The sequence below is a fragment of the Cebus imitator genome, unplaced genomic scaffold, assembly GCF_001604975.1.
Source record: "Cebus imitator isolate Cc_AM_T3 unplaced genomic scaffold, Cebus_imitator-1.0 Scaffold387, whole genome shotgun sequence".
Classification (NCBI taxonomy): domain Eukaryota; kingdom Metazoa; phylum Chordata; class Mammalia; order Primates; family Cebidae; genus Cebus; species Cebus imitator.
Window position 1 is genome coordinate 1040864 of NW_016107702.1, and position 21557 is coordinate 1062420.

The 21557-nt window shown below is 40.3% G+C and overlaps 1 protein-coding gene across 8 annotated transcripts in view; it reads left to right on the forward strand.

Moving 5' to 3' along the window:
- PARP14 (poly(ADP-ribose) polymerase family member 14) overlaps positions 1-21557 on the forward strand; it is a 95939-nt gene that overhangs the window by 10570 nt on the left and 63812 nt on the right. For 7 of the 8 annotated variants that reach the window (XM_037731228.1, XM_037731229.1, XM_017508192.2 and 4 more), the window contains 6 exons: positions 2947-3189; positions 6146-6382; positions 9984-12205; positions 16766-17002; positions 17545-17766; positions 21160-21238. In XM_037731228.1, the coding sequence (XP_037587156.1) occupies positions 3000-3189; positions 6146-6382; positions 9984-12205; positions 16766-17002; positions 17545-17766; positions 21160-21238 (3187 nt within the window). In that variant the 5' untranslated portion in view covers positions 2947-2999. Of the gene's footprint in view, positions 1-2946; positions 3190-6145; positions 6383-8966; positions 9085-9983; positions 12206-16765; positions 17003-17544; positions 17767-21159; positions 21239-21557 lie in introns of those variants that run through there. The other variant, XM_037731230.1, reaches the window with a different exon arrangement.

Here is a 21557-nt window from a genome sequence, read left to right on the forward strand (position 1 = left end):
CTCTGTTGCTCAGGCTGTTTTGGCTCACTGCAGCCTCGACCTCCCCAGCTCAAGCAATCCTCCTACCACAACCTCCTAAGTAGCTGGGGCTATTATAACACCCACTACCATGCCTGGCCAATTAAAAAAAATTTTTGTAGTGACATGGTCTCACTATGTTACCCAAGCTGGTCTTGAACTCCTGGCCTCAAGTGACCCTCCCGCATTGGCCTCCCAGAGTGCTGAGATTACAGGCATGAGCCACTATGCCCAGCCTCATTTTCTTTTAAGTTTTCCTTATCCATCCTTTTTTTCACCACAGGCCCTTCCTTTTTTACCTCACAGTTTTGGCATGGCAGGAGCTCCTTGCTTGCTCAGTCTGTGTCTGCCACCCTTCTCCTTAAACCTGACCAGCCCTTTGCACTATTGCTAAATAGCCTGCCGTTCTGTTCATGGAAACCTTCCATGACTCAACCTTACCACAAGCTGGGAGATAAAGTCCAGACCACCTTCTGGATCTAGTCCGGTTTTCTGGCCTCATTTCTTTCATTCTGCACAAATGTGCTCCTTCTGAGCCACAGCAGTCAAATCACTGTTTTCTGAATTGTCTAATGCAATTGCAGCACCCTGCCTGTGCTTCTGTTGCTCACAGTTCCCACTACCCCACTTTTCTCTACCCAATTCCACATACCCTTCAAGATCTGCTGAACTTCCTCCTCTCATCTTGTCTTTCCATGTCAGCGCAGTCCTTTTATCTCTTTCTGGGACTCTTGGCTTGATTGTTGATGCTCTTTTTTTGTCAATTAACCAAGCCTTTGTTGTGGTGAAGTGCCTAATATTGATAGGTTTATAAAACTATATTGCTGGAAAGATTCTTTCTGCCCAGTTCTCTTAGTCCTATACCCTCATTTTAGGATTAAGAGACATGGCCAAAGTCACATGGCTAAGAGTGGCAGCAGGGGTTAAACACATTTAGCCTCCTCCCTAACCCAGCAGGCATTCTGATTTGTCATACTTGGCTCTGTGCTAATTTATGTAGCTATTTTATTCTTAAGCTATTTTTTAATTTAGCATGACTGTGTGTGGTGGAATGATAGCCAGCACACAACAGGGTGGTCTAATTGTTATAACAAACAACCTCCCAAATCAGTAACCTGATACAACACAAGTTTATTTATTTACTTATTTATTATTATTATTATTATTATTATTTTGAGATGCAATTGCCCAGGCTGGAATGCAGTGGCGCAATCTCAGTTCACTGCAACCTCTGCCTCCTGGGTTCAAGCGATTCTCCTGCCTCAGCCTCCTGAGTAGCTGGGATTAGAGGCGCGTGCCACCACGCCCAGCTAATTTTTGTATTTTTAGTAGAGATGGGGTTTCACGGTGTTGGCCAGGCTGGTCTCGAACTCCTGACCTCAAGTGATCTGCCTGCCTCGGTCTTCCAAAGTGCTGGGATTACAGGCATGTGCCACCGCGCCTGGCCACAACACAAGTTTGTTTCTCCTTTGCATCACAGTTCAGTGTAGTTGGCAGCTGGGGTGGCAGCGGGAGTGTCAGCCACTTCATGTGGTCATTCAGGGACCCAGTCTCCTTGCACCCTTTGACACCATTATCTTCAGTATGTGGTTTCCAAGGTCACTGCAAGGGAGAATGGGGTTTCATATTAAGGAGATTTATATTTGCCAGGCCTGAAGGTGGAATTCAATTCCACCCATGTTCCATTGACTGCAGGGACGTTACTGTTGAAACTGAACCCCAGGAAACTTGAGAAATATTGCCCAGGAAGTAAACAAAATGGATTTGGTGAACACAGAGCATTTTATGCTGCCACTGCAAACATTTACACATGTCATTTTTCTCATAAACCTCCATTAGAAAATCCATAAATTTGTTATCTACTGTAATGTTTTTTATATTCTCAGCTCTACTTACATCCAGGGTCTTGAACACGATAAGAGCCCCTATTGAATAGTTATTCACAGAATGCCTAAAGATCATATTGAATACACCATGCTTCAGTGGACAAGCATACAGTGAGACTGTCCTTGGGTATATGTGTAACTCACTTTTATGGTTAACAGTGGAGAGGAATGAGCCAGCTGGGGTGATTGCCATTCAGTGGCCTTTGTATGCAACAGCCATTTCACCTTCTGTGTGTATTCCTTAGCCATTCGCTGTAGAGATCCTTTTTTTGCTTCTGTGATGGGAACTTAACTATTTTTCAGAGTATAATGTGTTAGGTGACACCCATGTTTGAGCATCATCAGATATTCTTTCTTTCCTCCAGTGACTGAAGCAGTAAATCCCCAATTCTGGAAATACTTACCGGGGCTCAATTATATACCATATGCCAGCAATACAAAGATGAATAAACATGTGACTTGCTTTTGAGAAGCTTAGTTCAATAATTTTAGTGTGGTGCTATGCTAGAAATAGGTATCAAGTGCTAAGAAGGACAAGTTAGGCTCCTCAAAAAGGCCAGACAGAAAAGGGTGTAATAAGATTAAACTTCAATTATGTATAATTTTAATATAAATTCACATATGAAAATAGTCTTATAATGTAAATCATTCTATAAAATGACTGTTTCTTAGCTAAGTAATGTGAATATTTTTTCTTATCACTAATTTGGACAGATTTAAAAAATTCATTTCCACAAAGGTTAAATATATACCCACCAACAATCAATGAAAATCTTTTTAGCCCTATAATGCCTATAATCTTGACAATAAAGACCTATTTTGTCAACATGAACATTTTAAAAAGTGAACTTTAATAACAGGCAATTATATGTTACATGCTATTTTTATTTAAATAAAGCAAAAAGCCATCCAAGATCTATTTTTCTGCGAGTTAGCCAAGAGATTGGCAAGGAAAGAGGGCAGTGTCTTGTGATGCTTTCTTTACTAAGACCGTGGTACATAACTGTAACATCTTGTACCTCTTTCGTCTTCCTAAAATCAGATGTGTCAGAAGAACTGGATGCAAAACTCTCTCTCGATGGTGGATCAGACAAAATGGAAGATGTCACAAAGGAATGTGAAAATATTTCCTCTTTGGTGGTATTTGAAAACCTCAAGCCAAATGTGACTGACATGATGTTAACCTTGTTAGTGGAGAACATAAGTGGCCTCTTTAACGGTGATTTTCAAGTGGAAGTAATAAGAGATTTTGATGTTGCTGTCGTTACCTTTCAGAAGCACATAGGTAAGATGAAGTGACGCTTCCTCTGCCTGTCTTCTTTGTACCACATCATGGGACATGAGATGACTCTTAGTGAGACATCTCTGAAAGTTTGACTCTTTCTAGTAGCTACTAAGAGATGTCTCCAAGTTAATATAGGTAATATAGGTCTCCAAGTTAATATATTTTGAAGGGAAGCGTATTCATTTTGAAACCAAATTCTGGTATTTGTAATAGAATTAACTTTATTGCAGGAGTGCCCAAATGTGTGTGTGTGTGTGTGTGTGTGTGTGTGTGTGTGTGTGTGTGTGAGAGAGAGAGAGAGAGAGAGAGAGAGAGAGAGAGAGAGAGAGATATCATGAACACAGCAAAATAGAAATCTAAAAGTCCAAGTGATTCCAAGTAAAGGATTCGGCTTTTTCACATGTGCTATCTCACTGGGTGAAGTAAATATTTATCTGTATTGCCAAACTGGACCTCCTGGAAGGTAATGGTAATACGCACTCATAGAGTGCTTACTGTAAGCCAGGTACTATGCCAGCCTCTTTACGTGTATTAATTTATTTGTCCTCTCCAAAACCTTATGAGATTACTGTTATTGTTCCCCATGTTGCAGTTGGGGAGACAAAACACAAAGGTGCGAATGTGTGGACAAACTGGGTTTGAATCCTGGCAGCTTACCTCTACAGCCTGTCTTCTTACCACTTTACCAGATATTTCCTAGCGCTTTCATGGCCATTCACACATGTAGGTATGGGTAAGTGTGTGTGATGCAGAAAATGAGTGCTCTTTAAGATAATTATCAGGAATCTGTAGACAATCTCTCAGACTGGGAAGAGAGCTGTCACCACCCATTACAAGTACATTTTCCAATTCCAAGCCTTTACTATTCCATGGCCATGGCAGTGGAGTGGTTAAGAGCACAGGTCATGGAGTCAAAATTCCAGCTCTGCCATTTAACTAGTTATATGAGTTTGGCCAAGTTATTATGCTCTCTTTGGCCAAGTTATTATGCCTCACTTTCCTTGTCTATAAAATGGGGACAATAATAACTACCTAATATTATAGCTTTTGTAATGATTGAATGAGATAATGTTTGAAAAGTACTTAACATAGGGCCAGGTGTAGTAGCTCATGCCTGTAATTCCAGCACTTAGGGAGGCCAAGGTGGGTGGATTGTCTGAGTCTAGGAATTTGAGAGCAGCCTGGGCAACACGGCGAAACTCCGACTCTACAAAAAATACAAAAGTAAGCCAGGTGTAGTAGTGCACACCTGTCCTCACAGCTATTCAGGAGGCTGAGGTGGAAGGATCACTTGAGGCTGGGAAGCGGAGGTTGCAGTGAGCCAAGATCATGTCACTGCACTCCAGCCTGAGTTACAGAGTGAGACCCCCTGTCAGAAAAAAAAAAAAAAAATCAACAACTTAACATAGTACCTGAGACACAGTAAGGACTCAAAGGGAGCTACTCTTATTTCAAATTTATTACCATATCTTACAAAGGAAAAACTAAATGGACTTGCTTATGTTCATTGACCAGAATCTTGAACACTTGTGGGTACAGAGATGAATAACTCTCTGTGGGTTACAGAGATGGATAACCAGGTTTCTGCTCTCGAGAAACTCATAGCCCGGGATCAGGGAGGAAGCCCATATGTAAATGAATAAGAAAAGTCCAAGAGAAGAAGCTGTCTCTCTAAGCTGTGAACAAAAAGCTGCGGGAAATGGGAGGAAAGGGACCCAAACAAGGTGGCTTGGTCTTGCTTCTGTGAAGTTCATATTCCAGTAATACCACTTGATAATGTCCAGAATATACACTGTCTGCCTGACATAGCCCTTTCCCTATCCATCTGGTAAAGCCCTCTTCATCATTCAAAACCCAGATCAGAGCCACTTACTCAGGGAATCTTTGTGTGATTCCTAGTATGAGTCTTCCCATCTCATTTGATCCCACAATAGGCAATTTATTTGCTCTTAAGACTTGCTCCCTCACAGATGATGCACTGGCAAGGACTTGTTATATTTATTTCTGTGTCCTCAGATCCTAGCACAGTGCCTGGCACATCATGGGTCCACCATCAATACTGATTATTATTATTATCAGAGTCTCGCTCTGTCACCCAGCCTGGAGTGCAGTGCATTGGTATGATCTCAGCTCACTGCAGTCTTTGCCTCCCCGGTTCAAGTGATTCTCCTGCCTCAACTTTCTGAGTAGCTGGGACTACAGGTGCATGCAACCATGCACGGCTAATTTTTGTATTTTTAGTAGAGATGGATTTTTACTATGTTGGCCAGGCTGGTCTTGAACTCCTTACCTCAGGTGATCCACCTGCCTCGGCTTCCCAGAGTGCTCAGATTACAGGCATGAGCCACCACGCCTGGCCAATACTTATTATTAAAGAGACAATTGAGTTCAGTCCTGAAGGATGAATAGGACCAAGATAAAAAATTGGAGAGCATTCCAGATGCAGGAAACTGTATACAGAAAGACCCTTTAAAGGAGAAGGGGGTTTACAATAATAATGACTAGTTTTTATGGCAACATGGAAAATAAAATGAATGGCAGGGAATAACCAAAGGTGATGCTTGGAAATTAGTTTCGAATCACATTGCCAAGGACATTGTACACCTGGCTGAGGAGTGTCAACACTCTTTCCTGCAGTTAATGGGGATCCATGGAAGGGCTTGAGAAAGGAGTGAAATGAGATTTGTAGGGAAGCCCTCAGGAGGGTTGGTGAGGGCTGGGGCAGGAAGTGGGAACACAGCTCCGTGGCAGTAATCCAGGTAAGACATTCATGTGTGTGTTGCTCAGAGACTGGGTGTTTGAGGTATGTAAATTCTCACATAGGTATTAAAATCTTGTGTCTAAAAATAGAGTGCTTAGCTCTTCCTTTTATCTCAATAGCCAGACATTTTTTTCTATACAACATAAAGATACAACCATAATTTACTGATTTTCTTCCTTTTTTTTTGGTTTTTAGATATTGTAAGATTTGTTGATGATTGTACCAAGCACCATTTAATTAAACACCTTCAACTTTCTCCAAGAATTCTGGAAGGAACAAAAATAATCAGGGTTGAAAACCTGCCACCTGGTGCTGATGACTACAGTTTACAACTTTTCTTTGAAAATCCCTTTAATGGAGGGGGAAGAGTTGCCAATGTTGAATATTTTCCTGAAGAGAGTTCAGCTCTGATTGAATTTTTTGACAGAAAAGGTAATATTTATTACCCTGTCATTCTTGGCATAATCTAGGCCATTTTTAGCAGAGCTTAACAGTTATCAATCTAGTTCTGATGTGTTTTATTTGTTTATTTATATATTTTGTTGGAAATTGAATAAATAATCCTGCTTATTTGGGATATGATGCTTAATAAGGCCAGTGATCCAAACTTTAGAGAAGTAACATCAAGTTTTTGAAAGATATAAGGAGATTCTTTCATGAATCTCTACCTATGATGGGCTGAAAAATATATCCTTGGGACCTTTGAAATAATATATTAAAGAGGAGATAATCTGTTTTTTAGCCACACACTTGATAGAAACTCTCAAATCAATTTCAACAAGGTTAGGTAAAGAAATACTCAGCAACTCATAGAGTTCCTATAAAGTGCCACTACTTCTTCCACCTATTGTATCATCATTCAAAAATAGATGGGGTGGTTTCACATGACCAGTGGATACCTGCTGGACTATTGTTTGGAGTGACCCTGTGAAAACTATGTCCAGCTGAACCTTAGAGAAACACTTCTGAGTGTTTTGTGATATAGACTGCCAGTTCTCTGAGGTATATGCGAGGTAAGCTTGGAGGTTCCACTTGTGTTCAGAGGTCAAGGCTGAGCAGTAGGAATTAGCGAGGCAGACTTCCTAGGAAAAGAAGGAAAATTGTGCCTGGGATTAATCAGAGTGGGGCATGACACAGGATAATGTGGTATGCCACCCACTTGAGAGAAATTGTTTCAACAGGGTACTTGAAGGAGCCTTCCTTTTCCTAACTCAGTTTTTATGAGTTGGGAAAACTGGGTGAAAGAAAGTATGGTTTGAACTAAAATGGAATGAAAGACTTACTACTCCTTGGGCAAAGGGACAAAGAGGAGCTTCTGTCACATATTCAGATCTCCCGCTGCCTGGTCTTGGGCCCAGGGAGAGAGAGGGGTACATAAAGTACTCTACCCTAGAAATTAACCTCCCAGTTTGTGGTGAGAGTTCAGTTGCAGGGCTTTCAAACATCTTGAGAGCATGGGGCTGTTGGGTTTGTCCTCAGAAGGGCTCTTCTGCGCATACACAACTAATGTTAATTAAGTACTATTTAATTAAGGTTTATTTTATGCCAGAGCTATTCATGTACTCTCAAAGGTTCCCTTTCTCCCTGATCTCTTTGCACCATCTGACTTCGTTGGCCACACCTCCTCCTCCAAGCTCACTAATTCTCTGTCCTCCACAATCTGTGATATACTGACTTTCTTTTTTGTTCTCTAGCTTCTCTTTCTTTTTATTTTTTTTAATTTTCATTTTCTTATTTATTTAGTTTGAGACAGGGTCTCACTGTCGCTTAGGCTGGAGTGCAGTGGCATGATCATGGCTCACTGCAGCCTCAGTCTCCCCAGGCTCAGGTGATCCTCCCACCTCAGCCTCCAGAGTAGCTGGAACTACAGGTGCATGCCACCACACCCAGCTAATGTTTTTATTTTTAGTAGAGATGGGGTTTCACATGTTGCCCAGGCTGGTCTTGAACTCCTAGGCTCGAGCAACACTCCCTCCTTTGCCTCCTAACATGCTGGGATTATAGACATGGTCACTGCACCCAGTTTAGCTTCTCCTTCTTATAATTATAACTTACATTTGCATAGCTTTGCAGTGTGTTACCAAGTACATTCAGTCTTATGGACATCTTCTTGTTATAATCCCTGTTTTACACATGAGGAAACTGAAGCACAGAAAGACCCGAGAACTTGCCCAAGATTACACAGCTAGTGAGTGACAGAGCCAGGATTTGAATGTGGGTATTCTGGTTCCATAACATATACCCTTAACTTCTCTCCTTTTTCCAAATCTCCTGTTCACCTATAACATTAATTTTTCTTATAGGATATTTCACCATTCACAGTGGGTTGCCAGTAAGAGATAGAGCTTCATTTAAAAAAGAATGTATTGCACAATATTGTGTTTTATGTAGATTTCTTGAGAGGAAGAAAACAGGCACTTTGCAATTATTTGTTCAACTTCACAAAATCTGATTTATTCCTTAAGGAAGAGAATTCTCATTGAACACCTGTGTCCCTAAGATCTTTTGCTATTTTTTTCTTCTACGGTATCCCACAATCCCATTAATAATAACCTGCACAGTTAGATAAATTTTGTCCTTACAGACAAGAAAAACAGGTTGGAGACTTTAAGGCATTTTAAGGTGACATCTGTGATGGTTCTTGGGTCAGACAGACCTGAGTTTGATTGCTGGCTTTGGTGCGTTTTAGCTTTGTAATCTTGGCAGAGTTACTTTAACACACCTAAGCCTCTGTGTTCTTATCTGTGAAGTAGGGCTCACATTACTACTTACCTGGTAATCATAAATACTGCCCAGGCACAGGGCTGCCACAGGGCCATTTTGGGAAGTTGAAGCTATATGTTTGGGCCTCTGAAGGCCACTTTCTTTCCATCGTGTGTGATAGCAGCTTTAGGACCCAATCACATACAAGGCAAAGTTATTTTTAACATCTTTCCACAAAAGATGTTCTTTCAACCCAAGTTGCTATTGGAGCACATTCTGATTCCCTTTCTGCAGATGCCCTGCCTAATAACTTACACAAAATGAGGAGGGACCTTGAAGAGAAGAGCATGCGCATGCATACACATGCAAACACACCCATGGGATTGTTCCAGTGAAGTGGAAAAGGGAGATTGCAGCAGGGACAGGAGGAGGTGTGTGTCTTACTGAATTGTAGTCTGTGGGTCTGGGCTCACAGAGGACTGTGATGATGACGTGGGTTTGGTGGAGGAGTAAGAGGATGGGCTTTGGGGTTAGACAAACACTGCACCTTAGCTGAGTTATTTGCAGTCTATGTAGCCCTATCCAAGTTATCTAACCTTTCCTAGCCTCAGTTTTAACATTTGTAAGTAGAGATGATAATAATAATGCCATTTGAGGTAGAGATGTTATTATTATCATCCCTACTTGTATATATATAAAGCACTCAGAATAGTGTGTGACACGTGGTAAGCTATAATAACTTGCTATGATGCTCCTCCTTTTCAAGGTATTAATGTTATCTAAGTCAACTTTGAAGCCTAAAATTGTAGGACTGTACAAGAAGACCAAATAGCATAAAACTGAGGTGAGCTTCACTTTGAGCACCAAAATGTTTTTTATACTAGGGCAAACATTATTCTCATGCTTATGACCAAGCTCATGTATTTCTTAACATGATATATACCAGTAATATCAGGAAAACAGTAAACAGAATTTAATTAACAGGATTTCAGCATAGATGGATATTGCCTAGAAAGTAATTATTCCATTCAATAAGGGATACCTGTGCACTGTTAACACATATCAATTTATATTTGAGCACTTTGAGAGTAGTCTTGCTTTTTAAGATGTCATAACATCAAAATTCTACCAACATTAGAATTTTTTTCTCTAAAATGGAAAAATTTTGTTCTTGCCACATATCATCTTGGTCTTACTTTGTTTTATTTCTTTCCTTTTAAGTGTTAGACAAACATTTGATTTTTTTTCTCTAAAATCAGAAAATTGTGTTTTGTTTTCATTTGCCATATATCATCCTGGGCTTACATTATTTTGCTTCTTTCCTTTTAAGTGTTGGACAACGTCATGGCCACAAAACTGGACTTCAATAAAATGCCACTTTCTGTGTTCCCATACTATGCCTCATTGGGCACAGCCTTGTATGGAAAGGAAAAGCCCCTGATCAAGCTTCCAGCACCATTTGAAGAGTCAATAGATCTTCCCTTATGGAAGTTCTTACAGAAAAAGAATCACCTGATTGAGGAGATAAACGATGAAATGAGGCGTTGTCACTGTGAGCTCACGTGGTCCCAACTCAGTGGTAAAGTTACCATCAGACCAGCAGCCACCTTAGTCAATGAAGGAAGACCAAGAATCAAGACCTGGAAGGCATATACTTCCACAGCACTCTCTAGCATCCGATCTAAATATAAAGTCACCCCAATTAAAGTGGATCCAACAGTGTGGGACACTGTAAAAAATGATGTAGAAGATGACAGGATTTTGATTGAGTTTGATGCTCTTAAGGAGATGGTAATCTTAGCGGGGAAATCAGAGGATGTCCAAAGCATTGAGGTACAAGTCAAGGAGTTAATAGAAAGCACTACTCAAAAAATTAAAAAGGAAGAGCAAAGTCTGAAGGAAAAAATGATCATTTCTCCAGGCAAGTATTTTCTTTTGTGTCAGAGTGGTCTACTGGACCATTTACATACAGAGTGCCTAGAGACAGAGATTTGTTATGATGGACTCACTCAACACTTGTGCTTGAAAGGACCTAGTGCAAATGTGTATAAAATAAAGTGTGAAATCCAGGAAAAGGTGTACACCATGGCTCAGAAAAACATTGTGGTTTCTCCTGAGATTTTTCAGTTTTTGCAACAGGTAAACTATAAAGAATTCTCTAAGTGTCTTTTTATAGCACAAAAAATTCTTGCACTTTATGAGCTAGAGGGTACAACTGTTCTCTTAACCAGCTGTTCTTCTGAAGCCCTGTTAGAAGCTGAAAAGCACATGCTCAGTGCCTTAAATTATAAACGCATTGAAGTTGAGAACAAAGAAGTTCTTCATGTCAAGAAATGGAAAATGATCACTCAAAATTTCTCCCCAAACAGTGTAATCATCAATGAGTTAGTTTCAGAAACCACAGCTGAAGTCATCATTACAGGCCAGGTAAAAGAAGTAAATGAAACCTATCAATTGCTTTATAACTTCATTGAACAAAACATGAAAATAGAGAGACTGATTGAAGTAAAGCCTTCCTTAGTTATTGACTATTTAAGAGCAGAAAAGAAGCTATTCTGGCCAAAGATAAAGAGGGCAAATGTGCAGGTAGGTTTCAATCCTGAGAACAGACAAAAAGGCATTTTGCTAACTGGCTCAAAGACCGAAGTACTGAAGGCAATGGACATCGTCAAGCAACTCTGGGATTCAGTCTGTGTTAAAAGTGTCCATATTGATAAGCCAGGAGCCAAGCAGTTCTTCCAGGAGAAAGCACGATTTTATCAAAGTGAGGTCAGACGGTTGTTTGGTTGTTTCATTGAACTACAACAGAATGAAGAAAAGGAGGGAGGCAGCCCTGCTGGGCAGAAGTACTTCTCTCGGACGGACTTGGCCCCTGGTGTCGTGCTGATTGTGCAGCAGGGTGACTTGGTACAGCTTCCTGTCGATGTGGTGGTGAATGCAGCCAATGAGGACCTTAAGCATTATGGCGGCCTGGCTGCTGCACTCTCAAAAGCAGCTGGCCCTGAGCTCCAGGCTGACTGTGACCAGATAGTGAAGAGAGAGGGCAAACTCCTACCAGGCAATGCCACCATCTCCAAGGCTGGAAAGTTGCCATACCACCATGTGATCCACGCAGTGGGGCCCTGCTGGAACAGAGATGAGACTGTGACGTGTATAGACCTATTAACGAAAGCTGTGCAACGAAGTCTTGGTCTAGCTGAAAAATACAAGTACCAATCCATAGCCATCCCAGCTATTAGTTCTGGAGTCTTTGGCTTTCCCTTAAAACTATGTGCAGAGACCATTGTTACTGCCATCAAGAAAAAGTTCCTAAACAAGAAGGATAAATGCTCGTTGAAAGAAATCTACCTTGTGGATGTATCTGAGAAGACTGTTGAGGCCTTTGCAGAAGCTGTGAAAACTGTATTTAAAAACACCCTGCCAGACACAGCTGCCCTGCCCAGTTTGCCAGCAGCAGCAGGACCTGGGAAAGCATCATGGAAACATACTAGTCTGGTGTCCCCAGAAGGCCTGCAGATGCTGTTGGTGAAAGAAGGTGTGCAGAATGCTAAGGTGAGTGTCGTTTTTACAGAACACCACCAGGCCACTGTGATCTACTTAGTTGATGGCTCTCTGGTGGTGGGCTGAAGGAAGATAAGGACCAAGGGGAGAATCAAGGGAGAGAATCCTAGGCCCTCTACCCCTGCCTTGAAACAGTTTTCCTTAGGTAATTGAGCTTCTTACCAAAACATTTGCTAATAGAGATTGGTCAATTATTTGTGAGAACTGAAAGTGTATAGAGGTCAGATTGCTAGATTTCCAGTAGATATAAAAATCCATAATACCACCCATTTAGACAGTTCTCTGTACCTTACACCCGCTGTGTTTTGGTAGATCTAAGGCTAATTTCCTAATATATTTACTGACAGAAGATACAGAACAATCAGAGCATAGGGTATGCAGAGGACAGGAGTCTTGTCAGTGGTGTTGAGCAAGAGTAAGCTTGGGGCCAGAGTCTGAGGGGCCATCAGCGCTCAACACCAGTGAAAGTAAAAGTGGACCTGAGGAAGTTTCAGGTGCCAGGCATTATGTGGGGACAATTCTTGTAGGCTGCAGGGGCATGGTGGGGGGTGGGGGGACTGATATGTTTGTTTGTTAGTTTGTTTATTTTTGAGTCAGGGTCTCGCTCTGTTGCCCAGGCTGGAGTGCAGTGGCGCCATCTCGGCTCACTGCAACCTCTGCCTTCAAGGTTCAAGTGATTCTCCCACCTCAGCCTCCCCAGTAGCTGGGACTACAGGTGTGTGCCACCACACCTGGCTAATTTTTGTACTTTTTTGGTAGAGACAGGGTTTCACCATGTTGGCCAGACTGGTGTTGAACTCCTGACCTTAGGTGATCCACCTGCCTCGGCCTCCCAAAGTGTTGGGATGACAGGCGTGAGCCACCATGCTGGCCTTTTAAATGGAATTTAACAACACAGGCTCTAACTAATCTGCCCAGGCTCCGAAGCCTCCTACTGTGCCAGGCATTACTTCTTTAATTGGAGGATTTGGGGGAGTCCTGGCAGGGGAGTGGGGGTGGAGATGGTGTGAGCACTGGGGGCAGATGCAGGGCAGCACTTACTTACCCACCAATAGAAACGTTTCTCCATGCTGTCTTAACTACCATGGCTATAGTTGTGTCTTCCAGTGGATATTAGCCTCAACCTTCCTCTGCTGGCCCAGAGGGGATGTGCTCGGGGCTGCCAGAGGGAGGCTGGGACCCAGAGCTGGGTGAATGCCCTTCCTGCCCCCCATTAATGCTGCTGGGCTCTTTTTTGCCCTACTTTTTAAAAGGAAGATCAATTAGCACAATATATGTAAAAGAAAACAAACATCACAATACAATGAAAGTTTCATCAAGCCTGCATGTTTTATTCAAAGTTCAAGACCAAAGTTCTACATTATCAGCCCTGGGTATTACTTATCTTCATTATCTTTAAACAAAATACAGTTGGATATAGGCTTTACATGATATTAAGTGAAATGAACTAGATTTAATAAACCTGCCAAATGTTTTGCTTTGAATTATTTTACCAAACAAAGTATGTCTAATCATCAATCCAGTGTCCAATATAATGTGATAAAAGGTGACACAATTGAAACTGTATTAACCTGAATATGTTTGCTGTTTTAGCATATTTCTACATCACAGCTATCTTGAGAAAAGCTGAAGATTGCTTAACAGTCATACTCAATCACCTTCCTTGTTTACACAGCTTTAGTGAGATATAATTCACATACCATACCCATTTACAGTGTGCGATTCAGTGGTTATTGGTATATTCACAGAGGTATGCAATCATTATCACAATCTAATTTTAGAACATTCTTGTCATTCCAGAAAGAAACTCTTTGCCCATTGGTAGTCATTCCCCATTCTATCTACCCACCCACCTCCCCAGCCCTAGGCAACCACTAATCTACTTTCTGTTTGTATAATATCACTTATTCTGGAAATTTTATGTAAATGGAATCACACAATTCGTGGTTGTCTGACTGACATCTTTTACTTAGCAGAATGTTTTCAAGGTTCATTCATGTTGTACCATGTATCAGAACCTGCTTCCTTTTTAGGGCTGAAAAATACTCCATTGTGTGAGTAGACCACATTTTATTTATCCATTCTTCAGTTGATGAACATTTAGATTGTTTCTACTCTTTGACTTCCATGAATAATGCTGCTATGAACATTTGTATACAGGCTTTTGTATGAACATATGTTTTCAGTTATCTTGGGTATATACGTAGGATGGGATGGCTGGGTTATGTGGTAACTCTGTGTTTGACCATTTGAGGAACTGCTAGATCATTTCTTAAAGCAGCTTTACCATTTTACATTCCTGTCAGCAACATTGACAGTTCTAATTTCTCCACTTCCTAACACTTGCTATTATCTTCTTTTTGATTATATCCATCCTAGTGAGTGTGAAGTCGCATCTCACTGCGGTTTTGATTTGAATTTCCATAATGACTAATGATGTTGAACATCTTTTCACATGTTTTTTGACAATGTGTATATCTTCTTTAGAGAAACGTCCATATAGTTCCTATGCCCACTTTAATTAGTTAGTTAATTATTTTTAGAGGCAGGGTCTTGCTCAGTCACCCAGGCTGGAGTGCAGTGGCATGATCATGTCTTGCTGTAACCTTGAACTTCTGGCTTCAAGTGTTCCTCCCTCCTTGGCCTCCCAAAATGCTGGAATTACAGGTGTGAGCCAAAATAACTGGCTTATATTTTCTACTTTTCATTTGGGTTACTTGTCTTTTTATTATTTTTCCTGTGGTTTGGATATAAGTTCCTTATCAGTTATATGATTTGCAAATACTTTCTTCTATTCTGTGTGCCATCTTTCTTTTTTGTTTGAATTGTTACTTTGTTAAAATATTTTGTTTTAATTTAAAGTGCTGAACTGGAAGATTTAAAACAGATTTTTACTTCTAGTATGCTTAAGTAATAATTACAAGAACCATAGCTAACATTGGTTGTTACCATGTGCCAAGCTTTGTGCTGTTTTTTTTGAGATAGAATCTTGCTGTGTTGCCCAGGCTGGAGTGCAGTGCACAATCTTGACTCACAGCAACCACTGGCTCCTGGATTCAGGCAATTCTCCTGCCTCAGACTCCCAAGTAGCAGGGACTACAGGCACCTACCACCACACCTGGCTAATTTTTCTATTTTTAGTAAATATGGGGTTTCTCCTTGTTGGCCATGCTGATCTCAAACTCCTGACGTCAGGTGATTCACCTGCCTTGGCCTCCCGAAGTGCTGGGATTAGAGGCGTGAGCCATCGTGCCCAGCCAGCACTGCGCTGTTCTTGACATGCATTTTCTCATTCACTGCCCTGCGGTATATTCTAGGATTTTTATTCTTTTCACTTCACAGATGAGGGAGTAAGACTTAAAGGGGTTAAGTAATTTGCCCATGTCCCCCAGCTAGCAAATGTTAGAGCCAAGATTGGAATTTGTTCAGGCTCTTAACCATTGCACTATTTCAAAGTGTTAAAAATAATTTTGTGTCTCATTTACAAAAATCAAATAAAAACTCTTTTGACACACATCAGTAATGGGAATGCGTTTCATTCCTTGTCCCTTTTGACACCAAATATTAAGATATTCTTTCCCAGCTATGCATGGTGGCTCATACCCATAGTCCTAACTACTCTGAATGCTGAGGTGGGAGGATCACTTGAACCCTAGGAGTTTGAGGCTGCAGTGAACTATGATCATGCCACTGCCCTCCAGCCTGGGTGACAGAGCAAGACCTTCTCTCTTAAAAAAGTCATATTTGCTTTCCTTTCACTCCCATAGATGTGTAGCTTCCATGGCTGCATAACTGCTATGCATTACTCATCAGTGACCCAGGCAGGGCAGCTTTGAAAATCACTTGGGCACATTCCCTCTCCTCTGTTCTCTTGATCTCTCTAATCTAGCCTAATTAACCTGCTCACATTCACTGAAGAAAAAGCTTCCAGGGCTGTTCCCTGCCTCTCAGGGAGTCCAGATGTCTTGGCACTAGAGGTGGGCTGCCGGAGTGTACCCCCAGGGTAATATTTCTAGTCTGGAGTATGCCATTTTGCTGCAGAAGCTCTCTATCAAATCAAATTAATCTGTTCGCAGTTCATAGCCCACCATGCTTATTTATGTTCATGCTGGTCCCTGTCTTGCTCTACCTGCTCAAACTTCTCATTTCTCAAACCCCACATTACCCATGGTGTCTTCACTAGTTACTGAAACAGCTTCCTCTGGACTTCCTGCCTCTCAGGGGCAGGACGGGTCTTGATTTCCTCAAGACCCTTCCTCAAGACATCTGGATTCCCTGAGAGGCAGGGAACAGCCCTGGAAGCTTTTTCCTCGGGACTCCTCCAGTGATCCTGTACCATTCATAGATTGCTTTTTGACTGCCCTCTTTTGTTCCTAAGTGTCACTTAAATAAGTATTTTGTAACCCTTTGTCTTGGGATGATATTTCGATCACTGAAACCTTAATCATCTTAGTTGTCTTCCATTGTGCCAACCCCAGTGACTCAAATAGAGTAATCATTGAGAATACCTTTTGTTAAAATTTGAAACAATTTTTTGTTTTTGTCTTTAAGAGTGATGTTGTTGTCAACTCTGTTCCCTCGGATCTCATGCTTGATGTGGGGCCTCTTTCTAAGGCCCTCTTGGAAAAAGCTGGACCAGAGCTCCAGAAGGAATTGCACACAGCTGGACAAGGGGTGGCTGTCAACGTGGGCACAGTGCTTCAAACCACCGGCTGGAATCTGGACTGTTGCTATGTGCTTCATGTGGTAGCTCCGGATTGGAGAAATGGTAGCACATCTTCACTCAAGGTTGGGCCTGGTTCTGAATTCTCCAGGAAGTCGGGTAGCCCTTTGGGCTCTCCTTTTAGTAGCATATTGATAGGACATAGATTGGGCCTTGTCTGTTTCTCTTCCATAATAATCACGCTTTTGGCAGATTCCATCATGTGGCCATTTCTTTCAGCTGTAGCTGACTTCTCTTGAAGACTAGTTAATAATATAAATGAATTATTGTGCTCAATAATTATTGGAGCTCAGGGAAGGGTTACTGACGATAATATTATGACTTGCTTAGTGAAGAAAGCCAGAGGAGGGTGTGAAGAATGGAAGAGAATGAAGGAAAAGAACAGTGGTTGCTTTGCTTCTTTCCTTCATTGTTGAATGTGTTTAAGTCTCTTACATTCTCTTTTCCTTTTCCTTGCCTCCTTCTGTATTTTTCTTTCCTCTTGTGATTGTCCTTAATCACTGTTGAAAGGAGTATTAGAGGTCACAAAGTTGCTAAATTCTTATCCTTTTTGTTCTAACTTCCATTTCTAGACAAGATGTATAAGGATGTGCTTTGTGTGTTTCAGATCATGCAAGACATAATCAGAAAATGTTTGGAGATCACTGAGAGCTTGTCCTTAAAATCAATTGCATTTCCAGCAATAGGAACAGGAAACTTGGGATTTCCTAAAACCATATTTGCTGAATTAATCATTTCGGAGGTGTTCAAATTTAGCAGGAAGAATCAGCTGAAAACTTTACAAGAGGTTCACTTTCTGCTGCACCCAAGTGATCAAGAAAATATTCAGGTACAGTGTCACTCACTTCTGATTATTTTGGCAACTGAGACCTAATGTTTTTTCAAATGTCTTTTTGGTCTAATGGGATGTTTTTTTCATTTATTTCCCCATACAGGAAAGTAAGGAAGTAGTGTATAGTAGTTGTAGCATGACAAATTTTCAGATAAGCTACAGAAGTAGAAAAAATTTAACTTCCTATTCAGGAAAAATTTAAACATATCCAAAAGTAGACAGAATAGCATAATGAAGTCCCTTGTACCTACTGAACTTTAACAGTTATCAACCTATGGCCAATATGTTTTGTCTCTGGCTCCATTTATTTCCCTTCCTTCTATATTATTTTGAAGCAAATCCCAGACATATCATTTTATCCATAAACAATTCAACATTTATTTTAAACAATAACAATTCTTTTTTAAGAAGTAACGTAAACACAAGACTGTATCAAACCTAAAATAAATGGACAATAATTCCTTTATTTAACCAATTATCAGATAAATTCTCAAATTTTCAACTCTCTCATAAATGGTTTGTTTTTACATCTTTGCGTTTGAATCAGGTTCCAAATAAGGCCCACATATTACAATGGAGTTGACTATAGGATTCCCCTCCATATGGACATAGAAATTTTAATACATAGTATAAATTAAGTAGGAAGATGTCAGGATAGGATACAAGTGAATAGTATGGTTAGAATGGATTAGCACATTCCCATGTGAGTAGGAGAGTTGGAATCGGAAACACCAGAACCATCATCAGTCATGAGTCCGTCATTCAGCTCACATTTACTGAGCATCAGCTGTGGGAGAGCCACTGGACTCAGCATTCTGGCAGCACAACAGGCATTTAAGCCATTATCCCTGCACTCCAAGTCTTTACTTAATCAAATAAAGTAGATGACATTCAATGTTTGAGAAGCTTCATGATACTGCAAAAATTGATCAAACAGATTAAAATCAGTAACCCAAGAGTTATCTGTGGATCATAGGACCATCTGAATTTGTAGGTAATACTTAATTTTACTGTGGTGCTAGATACTACCTATAAGTTCTCTGGAAACAAGTAAATCTAACCTGAATTCTGATCAGGCAGCCAAACGACCTAAGTAAAATATGTGGTCCATTTACTTGTCCTGTATAATTAGTTACTCTTCTGCTTTTAAAATAATCTCCCTATGACTTGCATTGTGTGAGGTGATGTGGATCATGGAACAGGACAAGTAGCCATATACTTTCCCTCCTGTAAATCACAATTACTTTGGAGCTAAGATTTAGATACACAAAGTGAACTAAATGAGAAACACGCACGGCTGTTTTTGAATTAATGGCTGATTGAATCCAGCATGAGTCCTGTGACATAGATCTGAACCTTCAAATATCACTCCTTTTCATGCAACCTCAGCATTCATCTTCTTTCCTAAAGACTCAGGGTATTCTGCAAGTACTTTGTAAAAAGAATTAGTCTCTACAGATACCTTTAGTGCCATTTGAAATTCTGTTTGTGGCTGGTACACTTTTTTCTGTTTAGACTTTTAAAGACAGTTAAACTTTGTTTACATTTTCACCAAAAAAATCAGCAAAGCTTACTGAGATGTTTGTAGGTGGAGACTGACACAGCGGTTGCAAAGCAGCAGCCCTGTGATTTGAATGTGGCCTCTAGGCATGCTTTATTTAGAGTATTTAAAAATTTTTTTTTCAATCAGTTGCTAACATTTAAAAATCAAAAGTTTTACATAAAACTCTAAATATCCACCACTACCTAAAACTTCAAATCTTCTGGCACATTAAACATGGCTTCCTGCTTGGAACAGGAAAAGTTTTCTATGGCTGAGTGATAGGTGTCCCTAGTTCTGCATAGTCAGATCACTCCACCTTTACACATATGCCATGCCTACCTGACCCCTGGAGGCCTGTGAGTCTGAGATCTTTGCTCTGCCGTCTCTCTGGGTCCTTCTTCCATTATTGCATTCGTCTTTAGCCAAGATGTTACTTTTTTTTCCCCAACAAAAATATCCGTTGCTTGTTAACAAGGAGGAAGAAAATGATGATTTTGGAGGGTCAACAACAGGCCAAAAAAAAGAAGAAATTCACAGGTCTATTAGCACTAGAATACATACACCAGCTACTTGCTCCAAAAATCTTGACTCTCTAGCCCGTCTTCTTTTGGTACAAATAGGAAATTAAAAATGGAAGTGTTTGGGACCTTGTGTAAAAACCAATAGTTTTTACAATTGGCAAGTTATTTGCTTTTACTGACTATTGCGGTAATTCTTGTTCACTGTAGGAAACTTGAACAATGCAAAATGCATAAATTCTTTAGTTGGATTTTATATCAGCCTACTTTTTTACATATATACTTTTAAAAGTGGGATTGGCCTGGAGTGGTGGCTCATGCTTATAATCCCAACACTTTGGGAGGCCAAAGTGGGCAGATCACCTGAGGTCAGGAGTTCGAGACCAGCCTGGCGCACATGGTAAAACCCCATCTCTACTAAAAATACAAAAATTATCTGGGCATGGTGGCATGAACCTGTAGTCCCAGCTACTTGGGAGGCTGAGGCAGGAGAATCACTTGAATTCAGGAGGTGGAGGTTGCAGTGAGCCAAGATCGCTCCAGCCTGGGCAACAGAACAAGACTCCTTCTCAAATAAATAAATAAATAAACAAACAAATAAAAGTGGGATTGTGATTATGTATTATTTTATTTAATATCCTTCTCTTTCATTTCCTATTTCATTAAATATTCTTTGAGGCTGGGGATGGTGGCTCACACCTTTAATCCCAGCACTTTGGGAGGCTGAGGCAGGAGGATCACTTGAGGCCAGAAGTTCAAGACCAGCTTGAGCAACATAGGGAGATCCTGTTTCTACAAAAAACAAAAAATTTAGCTGCGTATGGTGGCATATGCCTTTAGTCTCAGCTGCTTGGGAGACTGAGGTGGGAGAATTGCTTGAGCCCAGGTGGTCGAGGCTGCAGAGAACTGTGAGCGACACACCAGCCTGGGAAGCACAGCAAGATCTTGTTTATTTAAAAATAAAAAATTATTTGAAAATATGATTATTAATGACTACTAAATGCTTCAACATATGGATACACCAACATTTAACTTTTTCCCTGTTGAATTTTTAACTTTTTCTCTATTCTGAATAGCACTGTAATGAATATCCTTGTATTTATGTCTTCGTCCACATCTTTGATACTTTCATAAGACACATTTATAGAAACAAAATCATATGGATTGTTTTCATAACTTTCAAAATCTGTAATGAAATGAAATAATACTGTTTGAGAATGGTTATCTCCCAAATATGAGTATATGCATACAAGATCAAATGCCCTGATGATTCCAATTTATTCAACTACTGAGGAGTGTAATAATTAAAAAACTATGTTTATATTTCAGGCATTTTCAGATGAATTTGCCAGAAGGGCTAATGGAAATCTCGTCAGTGACAAAATTCCAAAGCCTGAAGATACACAAGGTTAAGTAAAGCTTCTAAATTGAGAAGTGATTTCTAGTTGCTAAGTAACTTTTCATTGACAGGTAAAAGATAGTAGTGATGATTTTTATGAAAAAAATCGAGTGACAAATGATACTAAGTTATCTTTCATATACCTGAGCATGTAAGACACTGGTCATGTTTATATAATCTGAAGCAAAAGGGAAGGCAGGCCAAGTTATATAATCTGTACAATGGGTTTTACATAATGACAAGACTACTATTTGCTGAGGAGAATGTGACATGTATTTTCCAAAATAGATAAATTAGAGAGAGAATACTAACTAAATGCTTCACCTCT